Below are 19607 nucleotides of genomic sequence, written 5' to 3'. Positions count from 1 at the left end.
GTTCTTCTTCTGCTTGTATAATCCCAGCAGTGTAGACGCCCATCGGGTTTATTAGAAGTAAGAAGAGAAGTGACATTTGGACAAATGAACAGGCACACACGTGTTATTTAGCACGAGAGCCGACAGCCTGTGGATCTGTATACCATGAAGCCAGACGGAGTCAGGACAGATACAGACAGCTGGCAGAAATCACAGATGTGGATTTTCCCAGATGGAAGGCTATAATGTGGGACAGATGTTTTCAAAACGGTGCTAAAGTTGTCTGTTTTCTGCTGGACAGGTAATTAACTTAACTTTGTCGGACTTTAGCGATGGTAGAAAAATCATGTAAGGTTAGTTGGATTAATTTATTCTCCAGCACTGGTGGCTTGTGGTGTAAAATATGTAGTTGGATTAATTTCATGTAGTCACTCTCTCTCCAGCGCTCTGTTTTGGTACTTTAGTGAGACAATCAGCTGATCACTAATTTGCAATAAAAGGCACAGACAAAAAGCTCAGATCAGCCAGCTAAACTTTTACTACGTTGGTAGAAAAAATATATAGTTGGATTGTAATTTCATGTAGTTCTTCTCCAGTGCTCTGTTATGGCTTTGTTACGTGGACAGAAATGTGCCCTTACCTTTGTGAGTTAAACAGCTGATGAATATTATTGGCAATGAAACAGTAACAGCAGGGAAGCTCCGATCAGCATTTAACTAGCACATTTTACTGCCCTGGTGAAAAACATGTATTTATCTTTTTTTACTGCTAAGTGTGATATATATATATATATATATATATATATATATATATATATATATATATATATATATATATATATATATATATATGTGTGTGTGTGTGTGTGTGTGTGTGTGTCTCGAGTGTGTGCTTACACAGTTAAGCAGGCTTGAAGCCAGCCGTCCCTCATGTGATCCCCCTGTCTCCATTCCTTATCAGCAGCACTTTGTCGTCCCTGCCTCTCTGTCAGTGCTGTGTGTCTGCACCACCTCTCCGCCTGATAGCTAGCAGCCGCCTAAATACACCTGCACTCTGTCACACTGCCGCTGCTTTCCCCTGCTCACAAATCCAACAAGCCAAAACCAACCATGGCCGAGGCTTTTGGTGATATTTACATACATTCCTCAACAATTTCATAGGAGATCTGACGTATTTAATTACATATCACAAGTGAAATTTACAACAATTTACATTATTTACACATTTTACTGGTGTAAATTTGTTATTAGTAGAGAGGAAAGTTATAAATCCAAGGCTTGGGCTCTACTTTTTGAGAATATGTACCTTCACTCGAATGAATTAAGATAAAAAAACATAGCCAATCATTAGCTCAGAGTGTTTCCACACATGGCAGCAACAAATTGGACAATTAAGCATAGCTGCATGTGTCTCTGTTCGAGTAGCAACTGGATTGTGATGAGGAAAATGGGAAAACGATTATACTGCATTTGCATGCAACACTTTCAAAGCTCAAGCTGTTTTTCTCCCTTTGGAGTTCAAACAAGCAAGAGATAAAATTTGTTTGACAACTACTGCTGTTAAATTTGTGTGTAAACTGTAATGATGTCTGTAAGATAATCCATGGAACCACCATCCTTTCTCCTGTTTGCCATTACACACACAGTGAGATGAAAGATCCATGCTCTACTGTAAGCTTCCCAAATCCATCCTACTCCACTCCACTCTACCTTCCTCCAAGTCACCCAATGTTTACAACATTGCTTCTCATATTTCCTTCTACTGTAACCATTGCTCTTATCCATTCCAACACTCCTCTCTCTAATACACTGCACTGTATATATTTTCACTCCATCCCTTCATCCCACTAGTGCTTTACTTTTCAGCTCCAGACTCTCTGGTTTTCATCAAGTGAGCCCGCTGGCACCATATTGACGCCCACCAGGCGTGCTAGAAGTTAGGAGCCTGCAGTGGCTGATAACCTGCCCTGAGGCTGCCACAACCAAACACACTCCTTTTCTTTTAGCCTTGTTTAGAGCAGAGTGGAGCAGATCAGACTGCATTAGCAAACAAAAATGTCTATGGATAAGGAAAGAAAAGACATGTAAGAATTTTTTGTTATAAGATTAACTTTGTAGGCAGCGTTGCAACTCTGCCCTTAAATTAGAGGACTTGAGGTCAAGACCAGCAGGCTCTGCTTAAATGTCTTGGGGTATACCTTTGACTCCTACCAGCTGGGTCATAGCTGGTCTGAAAGAAAAGCAAAAAATTATGGAAACGAGTCAATGAATTGGCACAGTATTAAAAAAAATATAATTAATATGTAACCTTTTTAATGTGTTACCTTTTGCCTCCAGAATTGGATATATAAGATGTTAAGGCCTCAGGGGGACAAACGTGGCATTGCCAGTTAAGGGTGACAGCATCTGATGATGGGAACAGACAGTACAGCGCCATGGGGGCTACTTACAGGCTGTATGCTGTCATCGGTGAAGTGGTGACGGAGTGTTGGATGTGCGTGCATGTGTGTTTCTGTGTTTGCACAAAGAACAAACCAACCCTTGGGCTGGATCTTTTGTGTTTCTTCACAACTTGTTACTGTCTTTGCACTTCAGTAGTGATGTGCAAACTTGGAGAAACCCGACTGACAACATAATACACCAAAAAACACTTTCCACAACCCAGCGTCTCTTTAAGATCAATCATCCGCTACAAATCACTCTCTCATTCTTTTCCCATCAACATTGAGTCCAACTATTTGTCATTCTGTCATGCAAAACCCTACACCACATAACACTACAGACAGTGCTGAATAGAAGATAGGGGAACATACACAGAGTGTAGAGAGTAGCGTGAGTACTTTAACAGAGTTGGTGGATAGCGTGGTGTCCAGGACGCTGCTCACTACCCTCTGCACCTTCACCAGCAAACACAAAAGGGAGTGAGAAACAGTAAGTGGTTTGAGATGTGTGTGTGGTGAGATGCGAGAGGAGGATTGTAACGGAGACCAGTGGTTCCATTACCTCAAATAGTTAATTGAGTATCTAGGTGGGGATTATTGATAAAGCACAAAGCCATACACATTCTTATTTTGATTGTTTATTTAAATAGTGAAATATTTAATAACTTTCTTTGCTATGAGTAGTTCCAGAGGAGGTTAAGTGTTTCTACCATATGCCAGTTAGTTATAAAATTAGCTCAAAAAGATAAAGCAAACAATGGTAGGACTCATCTCTTCCTGGTTGTCTCCTCAGCAGGGCGCGGAGGCAAAGAAGTGTGGTAGGCCCAAGCACCTGCTTAAGAGCTGCAGGAGCAAACCATGAAGCTGAGGGTGAGGGGAGTAAAGGCATCAACAATGCTGATTTATTTGATTATTCTGAGTGTATGTGTTATTGATTTATTAATTAATTTGTATTTATGTAAATATTCATTCTTTGTGCTGTATTTTTCTATGGTGTTGGGTTTTAGGTAAATATGTATTATTCTATATGATGGTGGTCCCACTAAAGTAGTTTTGTCCACTTAATCACCTGCAGTAGGGAGTGTATATAAGGCAGCTAGTTGCTTTCAGTGTAAGTTTGTTGCTGGTTGGTGTCTCATTGTGTCTGTAAGGTAGACAATTATTGCCACGTTTGTGCTTTGCATTTTACCTCTGTCTCATGTGTCTCTCTGGAGAAAACTTAAAGCCACTGTCGGACAAAGATGCATCCTTATGTGAGCGAGAGAAAGTGTGTTTTGGGCGTTATGAAGGATGACTGCATGCACGAGTTTATGCTAACGTGTATTTCGTTGTATTTGTGTGTGCGCTTCTGCGTTATGAGTCAAGTATATTTGCGTCTGTCTGACTATGCCAACATACATGTTTGTGTCTGCCCACGCACGCATTCCTGTCTGTGTGTGTTTGTGTGTGTAAGCAAGTGTGCGGCCTATATTGTGTAGGCTCTGCACCAGCTGTGTGGGCCATGTGGAGGAGGATGTATCAAGGGGTCAGGAGCTGGCAGCTGGCTGGGAGGGAGGGAGTCCAGCGCTGTGTCTAGAGACCCAGACATTAGGAGCTGCTTTAACACACTGCTCGGAGTTGTGTGTGTGTGTGTCAGAAGGGAGTGTTGGTGAGAAAAAGAAAAAGACAGAGGGAGCACAAGCATGTTGTGAAAGCAGCCAAGTCTATTAAATCAGATAAGCACATTAACACATTAACACATTAACAACAAAGAAAACACACACCCCGCCTTATAAGAGTTCCTCTCTGTCATTGGCGTCCCCCAGAGTCAGCGGACACACTCAACATCCACACGCTGCGTTGAGTTTGTAGCTGAGTGGTCATTAACACTTTCAGCAGGCATCTGGTTTTCCTCTGACATCACTGATGGTTTTGACCTCTCGAGTGGAGGGGTCACACACAAGTCACATGTGTTGTTTCCAGGGTCCAGATAACATCACCACAACATGTCTCTCACAAGATATGGCAGATTAAAGCTTCTGCATTTTCTTTGATTCACTGATATTGGCCAATTCGGGTTTATTACAACTTGGTATTTTATTTTGGTACTTTTGGCTATCATTTCTGGTACTTCTCATAAGCGGTTTCACGAAAGTAATAGCTGAGATCTGGGAACAAAGGAACATTGACGCTATCTGATGTGGCAAAAATGAGCTGTCAGACAATCAGATAGGGTGTAAACAAGCCAACAGATAGTAGTCAGATTATCTGAAGTGTTTTATTTGGAGTTAAACTGAACATACAGCTATGGGAAGTAGGAACCTAAAAGTCAGTCTGTAAACTGTGATAGGTGAGTTTTTAAATTTGGTGATACTTTTGGGTAACAGTTTAAAGTTTTGTCTTTGTTTCCTATTTCAAATAAGTTTATCCAATGTGGGGGTTAGATTATGACCTCCCTTGTACTTACATATGTTTCCTGTTCAATCAAACTTATTTTGATGATTGTTGTTGTGTTCCCAGGTCTCAATTCAACTTGGTAAGAATATTATTATGCCAAACTACAAAACCCATGTTTTAATAAACCTGGATTATCTTTTAATAATGACCTGGAGTTGCCACATTTTCTCACAAGGAAGTTGCTCTCAAAGCATTCATTTAGTATGAAACAACATTTTATTTGCACGACTATCCACAGTGCATCTGGAGTGTAAGTATAGCATTTAACTCACAGTATAGCCTGTTTCATTAACTAAACTTAATTACATCAATGAAAGTCAAAGGTGTTATTAGCCAATATTAACAGCCAAAATACTCTTATAATACATTATTATGCACAGCAACAGTAACCCCTAAATGTATTTTCAATACCTCCGAAACCAAAGGCCATTCCAATCAAAGCACCTCTAATCATTACTGTCAGTGACTCCCTGAGGTGGATGTAATGTGTCTTGCTCCCTGATAAAGCTTCTGTGTGCTAGCAGGTCTAGAAATATGCTGCAACATCTGTGAAGCTACTTGGGGTCCTAACATTTCACTCCGCTCCCAGCTAAAGCAAACAAGGGGAAACATATTGGAAAGGAATTAAGGGCAGATTTGAGACAGGCTGTATTGTTAAGCTTTCACCACTGACATGTCTGTTTCAGTCAATGTCTACAGACAGCATGACCTGGCAACCACTTTATGGACATGTCAACCCCAGCCAAGATTTGTGAGCCACCGATTTGCCAGGTCTGGAGGTTTAAAATTACACCTATTAGGAAGTGTACTTGTTAGTGGAGACATTTTAGGCCGCACAGTTTTTGAGGTATTTGTTAAAGAAGAAATAGAAATATTAGATAAAGAGAGAAAAATTGATAAAGAGAGACTAAATGTCTAACATTGTGGCCTGCTTAGCCTGCACTTTGACCTTTGCTTCCATTATGTGTACCTCATTCTGTCCTTCCCATCCAATCAGATACATTCAGGACAATCTCTACCAGTCCTCTCATACCTCTATACACACACAAACACACCAGCAGACAGACAGACACTCGCTCATTTGTTCATTTGCTAGCAGAAAAACTGAACAGATGACGGCTTCTCCTTTCGGCGTGGTGCCGGTCGTGGTGGCAGTAGCGGTAGTTGGCGGCAGCACGCTTATCATTCCACAAAACCCCAGCCAGATGTCCCCGAGCCTGGGAGGCAGGTGGGCCGGGGCCCCCCTCTGCCGCACCGCGACGGTGCTGGCAGCTCTTCAAACCTGCTGGGTATAACCTTTAATTCACATGCTTTTCCTGGCATGGCGGGCCGAGGGGCTGCCATCTGCCCGGCCTGTTGTGGTATACCGAGAGAGATGGAGAGAGAGAGAGGAAATGAGAGAGGGAGAAAGAGTGGGTGTGCATGTGTGTCAGTGTGAGTGATGGGGTGGCATAGTGAGTTGCCCAGATGCCACCTCACGGAATATAGTTCTGGTGGTCCATCAGTTTGGTATCAGACCCTCTTGGCCCATGTCGCACACACACACACAAAAGCATCTTTACTTAATGATATTCAGTTAATGTGTCATCAAGATCACACATGCTGACTCATAATAGCTCACCAGTATTCACACAATGTAAGAGGAATTTCAAATATGTCCTAATAATGACTTAGCCGATTACTGCATCAAACATCAACACCTTGTGGAGCAAAGAAATTACTGGCCTCTCCATGCAGATGCTCGCCAGATGCAGGGATTTCCACTTGAGTCAAACACAACTCAGATTATTTTACAGTATCCCTTTCATCTGTTAGCAAGCAGAGCCTTTATTGCCTTTCAGTATCCTCTACCATGGAGGAAGGGCTGCGCTGTTTGAGCTCAGAACAGATGTCATTAATAATCCCCAACATAATGAAACACTGCTGATCCCTAAGATACAGTCAACAAACATGGCAACACTCACCCTGGAGGTGAGCAGGAAAATGGGGGTGCTTGAGTCGTAAACAGGGGGAAAAAATCATATTACAATGTTGGGAATTATTGCCAGACTGAATTAACTGATAAGATCGAGGGAGGAGTGGAAAAACAAATTGAAAGCGCCTTATCTCTTGATGTGGGGTAAATCTCCAAGAATTGTTTTTGCACCATGTTGTAATTTTTTATTTTTGTGCATCCCAGTTGGTGAAATTTTTTCAAATGATATGAAGAGTTTTGATTTGGAACTTTTATACAGTTACGGCTTAGACATTGTTTTAAAAGATACAGTATTAGTAAAGTAATTTGTGAAGACAAATTAAGTGTTTTACATCATATTATGAATGTGCAAAAAGCCTTTGACATACATATAATCTAAATTAAGTAACAAAATAAATTATATAGCCCTACATGTCAACTGATATTACACGGCCATTATTGTCTTAACAAATAGATTTTACAGCATCTAAAGATCATTGATCTGAAATAATAAACCAAAACATGTGCAAATATTATCTTACCCATTGATACTAAAAATATTATCCTGGGTAGATATTATAATTAATTGTTGAATGATAATTCAGAAATGATTGCATGCATCATCATACATTTCTAATTCAGCACTGTGGTATTTTGGCATTTGAGTATGCAAATCCATGTCTGGGTCTGATCTTGCACATTGTCCCATCCCTACTTTTTACTGCTTCAGAGGAAATGGAAGATTAAAAAAGGCGAGTGTGTCAGAGGAGCAGAGAGAGATAGAAAGAAAAAAGAAGACAGAGGAAAAATAGAGTGAGTCAGATCCAAGGAATTAAATGAAGAGAAAGTATGATAAAGGCAGAGAGAAAGAGAGGGAGGCAGAGTCAGACTGAGAGAGAGAGAAGATGGATCGTGAGCAATACACAGAACATGAGAGGGATAATGACTAGAAAGAAAACGCCAGAAATAGAAAAAGAGGAAGAAGGAGAGAAAATGGAGAGACGAGTGAGAGAGAAAGAGAGGGGTGCTGCAGAGAGGCAGCCACAGGCCTGCTGTGCGGTGCATGGCGGAGGCTCATCATTCAGCTAATTATGATCAGGCTTTTCCCTGCAGGCACAGCAGCGCTGGAAATGGAAAGTCTTTGTTCTCACACACCCCAATGGAAGCGATGGGGCATGGCGCCATGCAGATGAGATGTGTGTACACACATGTACACTCGTATACAGGCACATACACACACAAACACAAGCAAGTGTACGGCCTCATTAACACTACTTGCACACACGGTGCTTACTCCTACATGTACATTCTTGTATTCAGAACACACACAATCACCATTCACATCACACTTTTCTCTTAATGCATGTTGCCAGTCGTTTCTACATTCTCCTTCACACAAACACACATCTCTACCTCTCACCCCCACTCATAATCATGCATTGCCACACACATACGCGCACAAATGAATATGGACTCGAGGGATAGCACACATGCATGCAGACACACACATAAGCAAACACACACACATAGGAAATCCTACACAAATATCATCAGATTCAGCTTTTCACAAAGTATGCACAGGAACATTACGATGATACACACTATCAATTAACTTTGCACCTACTGAGCCAAGTCATGCATCTCTATTATAGAATCCACACCTCTTTTAGAAAGACCAGTGGGGTATTCAATTAGAAAAGTGAAGAAAACAAGAGATTTGTATTCAACAAGGACTAACGAGATTCCAAAAAGATAAATTCTTGCTTCAGTGACCCAGCCTTTGAATGTCAAGTTTGAGCAATTAGGACAAATACACAGACAAAATATTCCTAAGCAGGGTGGGCAACAACTACCTGTCACAACCACGCTGTGAAGTTCATGGCCACTGAGCAGCACTTATTAATTGAAATTTATGGGCATTTCAAACACTTAATTTCAAAAAAAGGACAAATAAGTGCTTTATTAATAAATAAAGCAAAAGAGAAAGACTGCCAAGAAATTGGAACTAGACTGAATGAGAACAGAAAATTGGTATCTTATTAAAAAATCCAATTTATAGTGTAAATGTGTCAGACATGAAATCAGGGTGGTAATGTATACATTGTCACACTCTTTATATCAATACTAATTCAGTGACATAAAAGAAACATCTTTGTAATGTAATTGTAATGAAAACAAAAATTGCAGGCAGTGAAAACAAAAACAAACATCATATTTGAAATGGAAAAATTGTCAACAGGCGATACCATCATTACCATGCAATCTCCCTGATGTAGATTTATGACAGGTAATACACAATTTCAGAAATAGCTACATGAAACACAAGTCAAAGTTGGTTTGGGTTTTCATCTCAAAATGCTTATATAATTGATGATTTGATAGTTTGCTCATCCCTTGTACCTGCTGAATGTTGCTGTAATCTCTGCTTATTGTGTGCTTGGGTGCTCATGTTGAGCAAAACCGGTCAAGGACTCACCCTCTCAGACTGAAACCACAGGTGTCACTTCTGCTAACACAGGACTTAGAAACGTCTATGTTTTGGAAGATAAATCATCATGTACAGGACACTGAATGGAGTTCAGCTCCCACACTGGTGGTGATGGGTGAGATGGATCAAAACAGTGACAGCGAAGAGATTCAACAGGTAAACTAGCCTGATTGTTGGGTCGACATAGACTAGTCAGTTTCTTGGAAAAATACCCTGAGTGGTGATCAAACTGATATGGATTAGAATAAAGGTGTGTTTTCCTGCATAAAATTGCTCTGAGAGTTGGAGGTAAGCATTCGATGGAAGAATCGTAAATAAAAACAAAATAATTGAGAAAGATGTGGCACTCCACAGATTTTGCACATGAATAATAATAAAACCTATTGTAAAATAGCTTCTGTGGCTCTGGAAGATCGTTTTTAAGTCGGAGAAAAAAAACATGTCATAGTGATATTATCAAGGTTATTTTGGGGTTGGCTTAAAAGTACTTTTTTCACAAGTTTTTACAGAAAATTTGGGACATGGAATTGGAAAATTGTAAACCTGTGGGTGTTTACCATGCAGGAAGGGTCTAATGAAAAGACATTGTCAAGTTGCATGATGGGAATTAAAGAATAAAATGAGTTTCAACTTTATGTAAGGGTCATACCAAATTGCTAGAGCACCTCTTTAAAGTGGCCTTACTAAAACAAAACCCTTGACACAATCTTGTAATGTTCTCTTACTGTGGAACTTTAAAATTATATGAAACAAACAGCTAAATTATAATTACAAAGACAATAGTGAATTTCAGATTCCACCATAAATAGATTTAAATGCAAAATTAAACAAGATAATTGCCAGCACACGTATGAAGATTCCTTGCCACTCTGCTACTTTCCTAGATAATTGGTCCATTAAGTCCAGTCCTTATCCCCCGTGATTGCTGGGAACTACTTTTCTCAGGATTGTTATGCAGTAGAGAAGGCAACAATTATGTTTCATACTCTTTGTTGGGTCACTCTCAGAAATAATCTGCAGTGATGACTGAGACTGCGTGGCCTCCATATTGCTGATGAAGCAATGTGCATCACAAATCACCTGAAGGAAAAGGGTGAGTGTGGAGAACATTGGAATAATATAGGCCAGGAAAGAAGGAAATAGCTTGAGGACAGATGTGATTAACTACATTTTGAACTGTGGAGAGCAATAACTAGGTCTACTCTATGCGAAGGTTCTGATAAACACCACATCACTGAATTACCTTGGGGGAGGAGGAGGACACAGTTTATTTCAGATTGAAATCTCTTTGTACTGCAGCTTACAAGAGCATTATGTCAATTAGTGGAACCATATCTGCACACCGGTACTGTGGAATGATTTATGATTGACATAATTGTTTTTGTGGGGACTGAAAGAATGCTTTGTATGGACACGGACACAGGCAAGTGCCTTGGAAGGAAAGGATTCCTCCAACATTATGATATATTCACAACAGTTTGCCAACAGAACTGATGCCTAAACTTACTTTAAATTCAATTCCATAAAAAAAGTTTGTTAGTTGCTTTCAAATCATTAGTGGGCTGGAAAGGTGATGAACATATTCAGATACTGATTTCATGCTTAGTGCATGCTTTATACAAAGGGGAATACAGTTGATTTGGTATAGTCTCTAGTCCTGTGCCACTGGCAGGTACTGGCAAAGAATTACATAAACATGTATTGTTGTGCTTTCATGCAGGCCATTGTTCCTATCCATATTTTTTCATGAAGTCTAGCGTTGCAGCCCCCCTGGCAGACAGAGAGGATCTCTTGGCATGGCTCCGCACCACTCTCGGTCTCCCCTCTCTTGTTTACAGTACAAACACATCTGCCTTTCACGGGTAAGTGGCTCCTCAGAGTTGTGCAACGGTAAACGATATCCCCCTGCTCCCTCATAGAGGTGTGAATCGCAGAATAATGTCCCCAAAGCTGAGAGGACTTGGCAACAACACACAGGTTGTTTTAATGAGCTGCTTATCATTGGGTGGGTGCCTAGTGTGTGTGTGTGGATCCAATAGACGTACATCGTCACACAAATGCAACCAAGACTTTTAGCGTACATGGTTTAAGTGACTGGGCTTTTTTTATACTGAATACGTCTTATTTTGTCTCTGTCCAATAAGAACCATACATCTCCATGTTTGGTGAATAATTGTTACAAAGCTAATGACAGGGCTGCCTTTCTGATGAAAAGTTGCTGAGACATTTTGGAGATACATGTTCACCTGCAAAGAGTGGCTTTTGTCCAGATACTTCAGAGTGGTTTATGTTGCCAAGCAAGAACAGTTTTTTTTCTGTTCAGTATGATTAAATGTTTTAAATCATAATTTTGTTTAAAAAGATAGCCAGACACTCTAGATAGAAATCTATGTAAATATATATAAAGATTTGCAAAAATGTTAACAAGCTCCATAAAAAACAGACATTTGTTTTCCAAATCATTACTGGTGCATAGTACACACACAACACTGCCTGTAACCTTTGTGAAACTTCTTGCTGCCCAGACTCTCATTAGAGTTGAATCAATATGCCACAGAATGGGACACCTCTGAGAGGAATCTTAATGGGGGAAATTATGTGCCATTACCAAGCAAATGCCTTTTGCGTAATTATTACGTGCTGGACGCGGTTACAAGCCATTATATAAATGCCCCATTCATACTCTGCATGCCAATTGATGCAGCTATACTGGCTTATTACTTCACTGTAACTGTGATTGGGCAGGTGATGATGTTTTAAGGTTAGTCCTGCAGGGAAATGATGATGCTCTAAATGCAGTTTGTGTGTGTCTATGTGCACGTGCTGAATTGTTCTGTTTTCTCTCATTACAGTCACTCTAGATAGCGACAGTAAAAATGCAACTACATACATCTTTGACATAACGTCAGAACTGTTTTTTTAATGTTTTATAGAGGTCATATTATGCTCATTTTCAGGTTCAAAATCTTATTTAGAGGTTGTACCAGAACAGGTTTACATGGTTTAATTTTCAAAAAACACCATATTTTTTGTCATACTGCACATTGCTGCAGCTCCACTTTTCACCCTGTGTTAAAGGCTTCATTTTATCTACGGAGTGATACATCTTGTCTCTAAATGATCTTTGTTGGGAGTTGCACATGCGCAGTTCATAGTTAAGGACTACTAGCCAATCAGAAGCAGAGAAGGGCGGGCCAATGAGAAGCCGGTAAACACAGCTTCGTTTCAGCTGTAGGCTACATGTTGCAGACCAGTTTGGCAACATAGACTGGAGCAAGAGTTTCAGAGTGGTGAGTTATTAATCTGTAACAAAAGTATCTTTCATCCATAAAGTTTTAACTGAGCTCTGTCTCTACATCACTGTAACAACTTTATGTCCACTGACTGCTTGGAGGGTAGCTGGGAAGGGGGAGGAGAGGTGTGTGCTGCAGCTGTTTTGTTTTTCCACCGCGGTTTTTGAGGGCGTGTCGGAGTAGCCGCTTGGCTGTCAGGCTCAGTAAATCTGAAAAAGCCGTGTGTGTCGTCACAGGGATGAAAGGGAAACTGCTGGCCTACAAACGAGCTGTTTTCAAGCAGTTCAGAGCAGAGTTTTCTGTGGGAGATGGGAACTCCCTTTGGGGTGGACTTTAGGCTTTTTCACTTTGCAAACCTATTACATGCACAAAAAAGGTATATAACTCAATAAAGGAGAGGGGAAAAAGCCAAAAAGCATAATACCACCCCTTTAAACTAAGATTTTTCACATTTCACACCTTTAACATGTGTACCTCTCATGAAATCAACACCTCTATTCATGAAGAGACAAAACCAAAACAATCACAGGTGTAAACTTGACCATTTTCAAACAAATGCAGCTAATAGTGTCATTGTGCAGCAACAATACTAAGTCTTATGGCTCAGTCTGAACAGAATAACAACAGCTAAATTAAAGAGCATCACTCTGAAATTACGCATCTCTTCAATTTGCAAGAACACTGGCATGCTGGGAACACTGTCATTATGTTGGTGCAGGTTTGAGGTTTTGACAGTCAGATGGATAAAACACTGTCTCGCCTTTTGACCTGTCTTTCTTAAAACTTTCTCTGACTTCCTCCTCCTCTACAAAGAGTGTCAGTGCCTGGTAGAGCTAGCCAGAGGCATGTAGAGAACAGCGGACACCCAAACTGTGAGGCAACTCCCCAACAACCCAACTTACCAGATAGTCAGTCAAGTAGACGACCTCCGAGCCAACCAGCCAGTCAGCCACCCAATGCAGCCGCGCGTCTCCTTTATGCTGCCAGGTCTCTGTTCCCACCCAGTAGCTACAATGTGGGATTGTTTACAGCTCTTTTTATAGTCCAGTGAATAAGCCCTTATTTTCTCGAAATCTACCCATGCTGGGAGAGCTAGCCCAGACAGTGGGAAGTGGCACTGGGAAGTCGTAATTATATTTAGCATGTGTGCAGAGCCACACACGCACATACACTTACAGAAACACATGCGCGCACACAAACACACAAGTGTTTAAACACCATCACTTGCACTTATGCAAAGACACCTGTGATAGGTGGTGTAGGTACAGTAACCACACAGTGCTGAGTGCTTGTCTGCAGTTAATACACGTCACACAATCACATACAATTTTTCTCTTTTAAAAACAACACGTACGAAAGGCACAACGCCATATCCCGCCTCACAGAAATGCCAGCGTGCACATACATAAAGGGCGTGAGACACCTCCTCAGCCTTACAGCTTTGCTTGAACTCGCCTCCCTCTCTGCCTGAAACATATGTTTAACAAGCACTCTGGCCCATTTGGCTGGCTGCCTCCACAACGTGAGGGGACATTGATAGATCATGGGATGCATAACAACTGTATATCTATTTGCCTGATTTGGCGTGTTGCTTTTGCATCAACCAAACTGCTTCACACCAAGAAACACCGCCAGTTAGAGTCATCCTTTGTGAAGCTCCTTGCATGTTTCAGTCGAATATGCATGATTTTGGTAAAATGGTATATGCTATACACTTCCTTGCTTTCACACCAAGATAACAAAATATGTTTGTAATACATCGAATATAATTCAAATGTATTCAATATACATTTCAAAGCAATACATTTCTATCTGTGAAAAAATAACAGAGTGGAAATTATCATGCATCTAAGTGCTTCTGTGTAGCAAAGTGTATAGTGAGTAAATTTTCAGATGTTTTTTTGTTTTCATGCGATACCTGAAAGGACAAACACTGATCTACCAGTTCCTTGGGGAGCAAGAATGTGCATGTGAAGGCAATTAATAGTTGATTATACTGATTTGTAAGAAGTAATCTGGATGTCAGACTCTCGAGCGAGGGTCATAGCGAAATAATGGGAACAGTGGGTGTAATCGTTTTGCCTTTTCCTCCAGTGGCAGTTCCAGGGGTCCTCTTAAGTGCTCTTTGTGCCTGTGCAACATGTGTGAATATGTCGTAATCCATTGCTTTTCACCAATGCAATTCAGCCTTTCAGAGTAACAACATTAAATGAGATGAAGAGGCCATCAATGGCGCCACAGACAATTTTCAGCGGAGGGCAGCACATGACTCCAGGTGAAAATTGTACTGAACTGCAAGTGTAAAAATGGTTTATATTCTACCTCTCCATCTTACCTTTCTTAGTTTGCACTTGTATTTTTTTTCAACAAAGAAACAAATTTAGAAAATCTTTTCATGTTCAGTTGATGCTTTCACAACACAATAGCTATGGGCGGAGATTGAATAGGATCATAGAATCCATTGGAGCGCTACAGGAATCCCATTTATCTGTGTGTGGTACTTTTGTTATCATAGCAACGTCTCCCTCTGCAAATCAGAGTTAACATGAGCAACTGAGGCTGATATATTTGTTCTTTATACTGTCAGTGCTTCAACAGCAGATGCATAGTGCAGAAGAAATAAAGCAATGTAATATTAGTGGCTACTTTTCCAAGTGCTTTCTGGTTTAGGTGGACACATTTTATGCATGACATAACCTGGTCAACAGCAGGTCACGGTATGACAAAATAGTACTCGTGCTGGACAGCAAAGAGCTGTGTATACTAATAGCTAAGTATTTATGTGATGAATGCTTTTCCCTCATCATAAGTAATACATGCTTTAAAATAATCTTTAAAAGACTCCTTAACAACTCTCACACTTGAATGGTAATAAATTGACTTAAGACATCTATGAAAGGCAAGCATGAAAACATCCGCTGTCTGCTCTTTGTTTTCTCCGCCACCACTGTTGCCAGCATTGCCAGTTACCATCAATCAGAGCAACAAAGGGTCAAGCTAATTGGAATCCTATCTGTGTCAATTGATTAATGCCTGATTTCTGTGTGATGTGGATAGATTATACATGGCATGCTCAGCTTGGCAGCTCATGCGTATATCTCCATTCAGCAGACAGCAATGCATTAATGCAGTGCACTGAAGACATACTGTATTGTAATGTTTAGCGTCTGTTTAAAAGGTTATTTATCTTAATACAAGCAAAAATAATTGTTAAGTCAGATCCAGATAATAACTTACAAATCAGTGTCAGGCAAGCTGAAAAGACAGAGGTTTGCACTGAAAGAAAGTGAATGATATCTGTATTTGTTTAATGATAAATATATTTCAATACAGGACAAATACAGGACTGTGCAACATGGTGGGTATTTTCCACAATATTTAGTGAACATTTAAAAAGCATTGAGAGTTCCCTTTATTAATGATATTCTATGGTTTAATTTGATTCCAGGGAGCAAAGCAGGGTTCGGGGACGAGGAGGGACGGGGTGCGTGGGAGACAGGGGAGGGGGAGCTGGATGAGCTCACCCCAGGCTTGCAGGTGAGTCAGGGGGCAAGTATGCAGGGGATGCTCCCTGATTCACCCTGGTACTGGCTTGTGTCGAGGCCTGGGATCCATCTGCCTCACCCCCCTTTTACACTATCTGTGGTTGAGGGAGGAGAGGTTGGGTCAGGGCTAGGTGTGTGTGTGTGTATGCCTTTGTGTACATTGGGGGCAGTTGGTGCTAGGACTGATGGGTGTGTGTGGAGGTGGGGTAACCTTGGGAGCGGTAATGTGATGGTAATTAGTATGTATGTGAAGCAGGGTTATAGGGGCGGGGCCGGGGCAGGAGAGTGACCTGAGAAACTCTGACTGAAGCAGCAACAGATATACAGAAAAAACACACACACACACACACACACACACACACACACACACACAAGCTTCTTCCTTAATAAGTGACAGGTGGTTCGAAATGTGCGTGCGCACACACACACACACACACACACACACACACACACACACACACACACACACACACACACACACACACTAGCAAAGTCTATTTAGACACAGAGTTAACACCTAAAAATGATTTGCGGGGAGCTTTTCACTCTTTTGCCTCTCAATTCTCTCTGGTCAAGGTGATCGGATAATGAGGACGAGGTGCGAGGAAGGCCATTCTGCCATTCTCTATCTACAGCTCATACATGTATATAGTTGAGGTGGTGGGAGTTAACTGAAGGATATATTTCATGTTAAATCTGAAAACACCTCTTGGTGCTAGCTTTAACATGATGATTTATATGTCTCTGAGCAGCTTTGTTTATTTTTGGGAAGGAGGTTGGAGGGGTGACAATGAAACCAAGTTGCAAGTTGTTGGAGTTAATTATTTTGAATGCTCTGTTTTAGCTAAGTTCCAATGAGAATGTTTGGCTTAAAATCATAGCAAGGATAACTAACATGTGGTTATTTTACCAAATCAAGTGTGTAAAATTTGTTAAAGCTGATTGTTGTAAAGCCTACTCTATTAGCTTGCAATAATCTCCTAAGTGATAAAATCTCAAAGTTCTTTGACAGTATATTGAAAACTATAATATGCATCTTGATGTGCAATAAATAAAAAGAAATTAACAGGACTTGTTTAATATTACCACTTGTTATAACTTTATGTCTTAATTTATTTAAAGGGACACGCAAAATTCAGGTGGCACGTAACAAAAAATATAATAAAATATAATGCAGTAATCAGTAGCTTATTATTATTTTTTGCTTAAGAAAGAGGCTTCACCTCCACTCTCCTCCTGCTCCTGCTTCATGTTGTCATTGCGTTTGATCATGCAACTTTCTGTGGGATCCCAAGTCCCGGAACCGCCACTCTGAAATCATTAAGTACATGCCAAGTGTGTGGTCCTGCATCTTGGCTGAATCGTCTGGTGTTCACATTCTTAAAGGGGCCCCTTTAAAGAATTTGTAGTTTTCAGTGACCTGTAGCGGGAGGTTTCAGACTGCAACCACTGTGTTACCATGTGCGTGCTCCTGTGCGTTCTCGAACTCATGAGAGTCACAGACCAACAAAATGAAACCTCCGCCGCAAGATTTGAAAATCCTCCAGTTTGCTCCACGCATAAATCTTTTGAAGGTTTATTGTGGAAGACAGCTGCTACATTCTTGGTAGAAAGATAATTAAAATGAGTGAAGTGTTTGGGAGCTAACCAAACTGAGAGGGAGGGAGACACGTTGTAGTTTGCATATTGTAGTTTTAACAGCTGAAAGACAAGCATACAAAACACAGTATGTGATCGTGCATATGTGAATGTGATCAACAATTCTTTCTGTGGTGGTAGATACTCTGAAGTCTGGGCTCTGATGCAGAGGATGGACAATGTGGAGACAAACACAAGACCAGCTCAACGGCTAGCCATAGGGGTGTGTGTGTGTGTGTGTGTGTGTGTGTGTGTGTGTGTGTGTGTGTGTGTGTGTGTAAATAATGAGAAGGCCACAGGTGTGTATTCTCTAATCCCATCATTAAAAACAGGTCTGGTACAGATAGGTGTCACATACACACACGTACACACTGCCCTTCTGATGTGCACTAAATTTAATGACACGTACCCACTGTGGTGGAAGAGTTGCCCTTCAGAAAGGTATTGGGATTAGGCCTGACTGTGTAAATGCTACTTTAGCCCCAAGGCCTGTCAGCTCGCTGTCTCTCTCTCTCTCACTCACTCATAGGGTGTGTGTATGTGTTTTAGGGGAGGATATTTAGAAGTCAAATGCAAATATCACAGGAAGTTTTTTTTTCTCCTTTGGAGAGTGGACACCTGTGTAAACTGCCATGTCACTCGAAGTGCCACTGTGTGTGCAGACAGCCCATACAGCCGCCTGTGAGGTGATGTTGATTCTGCGATAACTTCAAGCTTTTCATACACAGTGACTTCAAGGCACAGCTTGATGATATAACCAGCTTGGTATGGTTTAGCTCCATTGGGGCCTTAAGTGTCCCCCCAGTAATATTTCTGAAAATCATAATCTCTGAGGGATGAAAATAAACTCTTAATGCTATAATAATAATTTTGCTCAATTTAAGCTTATGCTGTCTTTCGTGACTGAAGTAGTATTAAGTAGTGATCAGACTTTCTTTCTTTATAGTGAAAGGTGTCTTTTTACAGTTGTTTTCTATAGGCAGGGAGCGTTTTGTGTGCTGCTAATGTGTCCTGCGTTTTTGCAGGAATGCTTTGAAAGCTTTGAGTTGAAAAAAACTTTAGCTCAGAGCAGAAAAGCCTCATAATATTGGCATATTTCCTCATTGTCCAGTCGGATGATAACAGTGGAGAACAAACTAGTGCTGGTTATTGCTGGGTACCTGGAGATATCATCCTCTGACTGAACTCAGAACTCATTAGAAACTCTAGTTATCTCTGTTATTACCTTCCAGTCTCCATCCTTTTTTTAGTCTATCTACATTCATGAAGCTGATTCATAGTCCACCAATAAGCGTGAACCTTTTGCTTAAATTAGAACATTTTCTGTTACGAGGTGTGGTGTGTGGACAGAGAGGACCCAAATGCTGCACTCAGAGGGAAGGAGGTTTATTGGGGGAAAAGGGGTGAGAGGGACTGGAGTGGAGGGAGAGGAGGACGTCGGGGAAATACTGGCACGGGGAACCAAGGAGACAGGGGGCCAGGGAGCCGGGGAACACGGGCCGAGGAAGCGAGGAGAGGCACGGGAGCAGGGAGGACGCCGAGAGGGAGGTCCGAAGGGGAGTGGGCCAGCAGATGAGCCCAGCCGAACGGAGGACGAGGGTGAGTGTACCTGGGGGGGAGACGGACAGAGAGACAAGGTTAGGGGGAGACAATGACAGGGCACAGGGTAAGTTTGAAAAAGCAAGAAACGAGGAAGCCTGAACACAGGAGTGGCACCAGGTATGGAGCAACGACGATCAAGCAAGGATGGTGTGGAGAACCGGGGTTGAAATACAGGCTGGGATGAGGTTGATTACTGGCAGGTGTGGCAGGCTGACGAGGTGGATGATGGGTT

The 19607-nt window shown here is 41.2% G+C and overlaps 1 protein-coding gene across 7 annotated transcripts in view; it reads right to left on the bottom strand.

Annotated features, from left to right (window-relative positions):
- Positions 1–19607, bottom strand: part of triqk (triple QxxK/R motif containing) — a 134616-nt gene that overhangs the window by 81062 nt on the left and 33947 nt on the right. For 2 of the 7 annotated variants that reach the window (XM_046058925.1, XM_046058924.1), the window contains one exon: positions 5087–6208. The exons of the other annotated variants lie outside the window; for them this stretch is intronic. In XM_046058925.1, coding sequence (XP_045914881.1) covers positions 6159–6208 — 50 coding nt within the window. In that variant the 3' untranslated portion in view covers positions 5087–6158. Of the gene's footprint in view, positions 1–5086; positions 6209–19607 lie in introns of those variants that run through there. 7 annotated transcript variants of the gene reach the window in all.

This window comes from Micropterus dolomieu, linkage group LG09, assembly GCF_021292245.1.
Source record: "Micropterus dolomieu isolate WLL.071019.BEF.003 ecotype Adirondacks linkage group LG09, ASM2129224v1, whole genome shotgun sequence".
In the NCBI taxonomy this organism is placed as follows: domain Eukaryota; kingdom Metazoa; phylum Chordata; class Actinopteri; order Centrarchiformes; family Centrarchidae; genus Micropterus; species Micropterus dolomieu.
The sequence above is the reverse complement of the archived record's forward strand: the minus strand, read 5'-3'. Positions and strand labels throughout refer to the sequence as shown.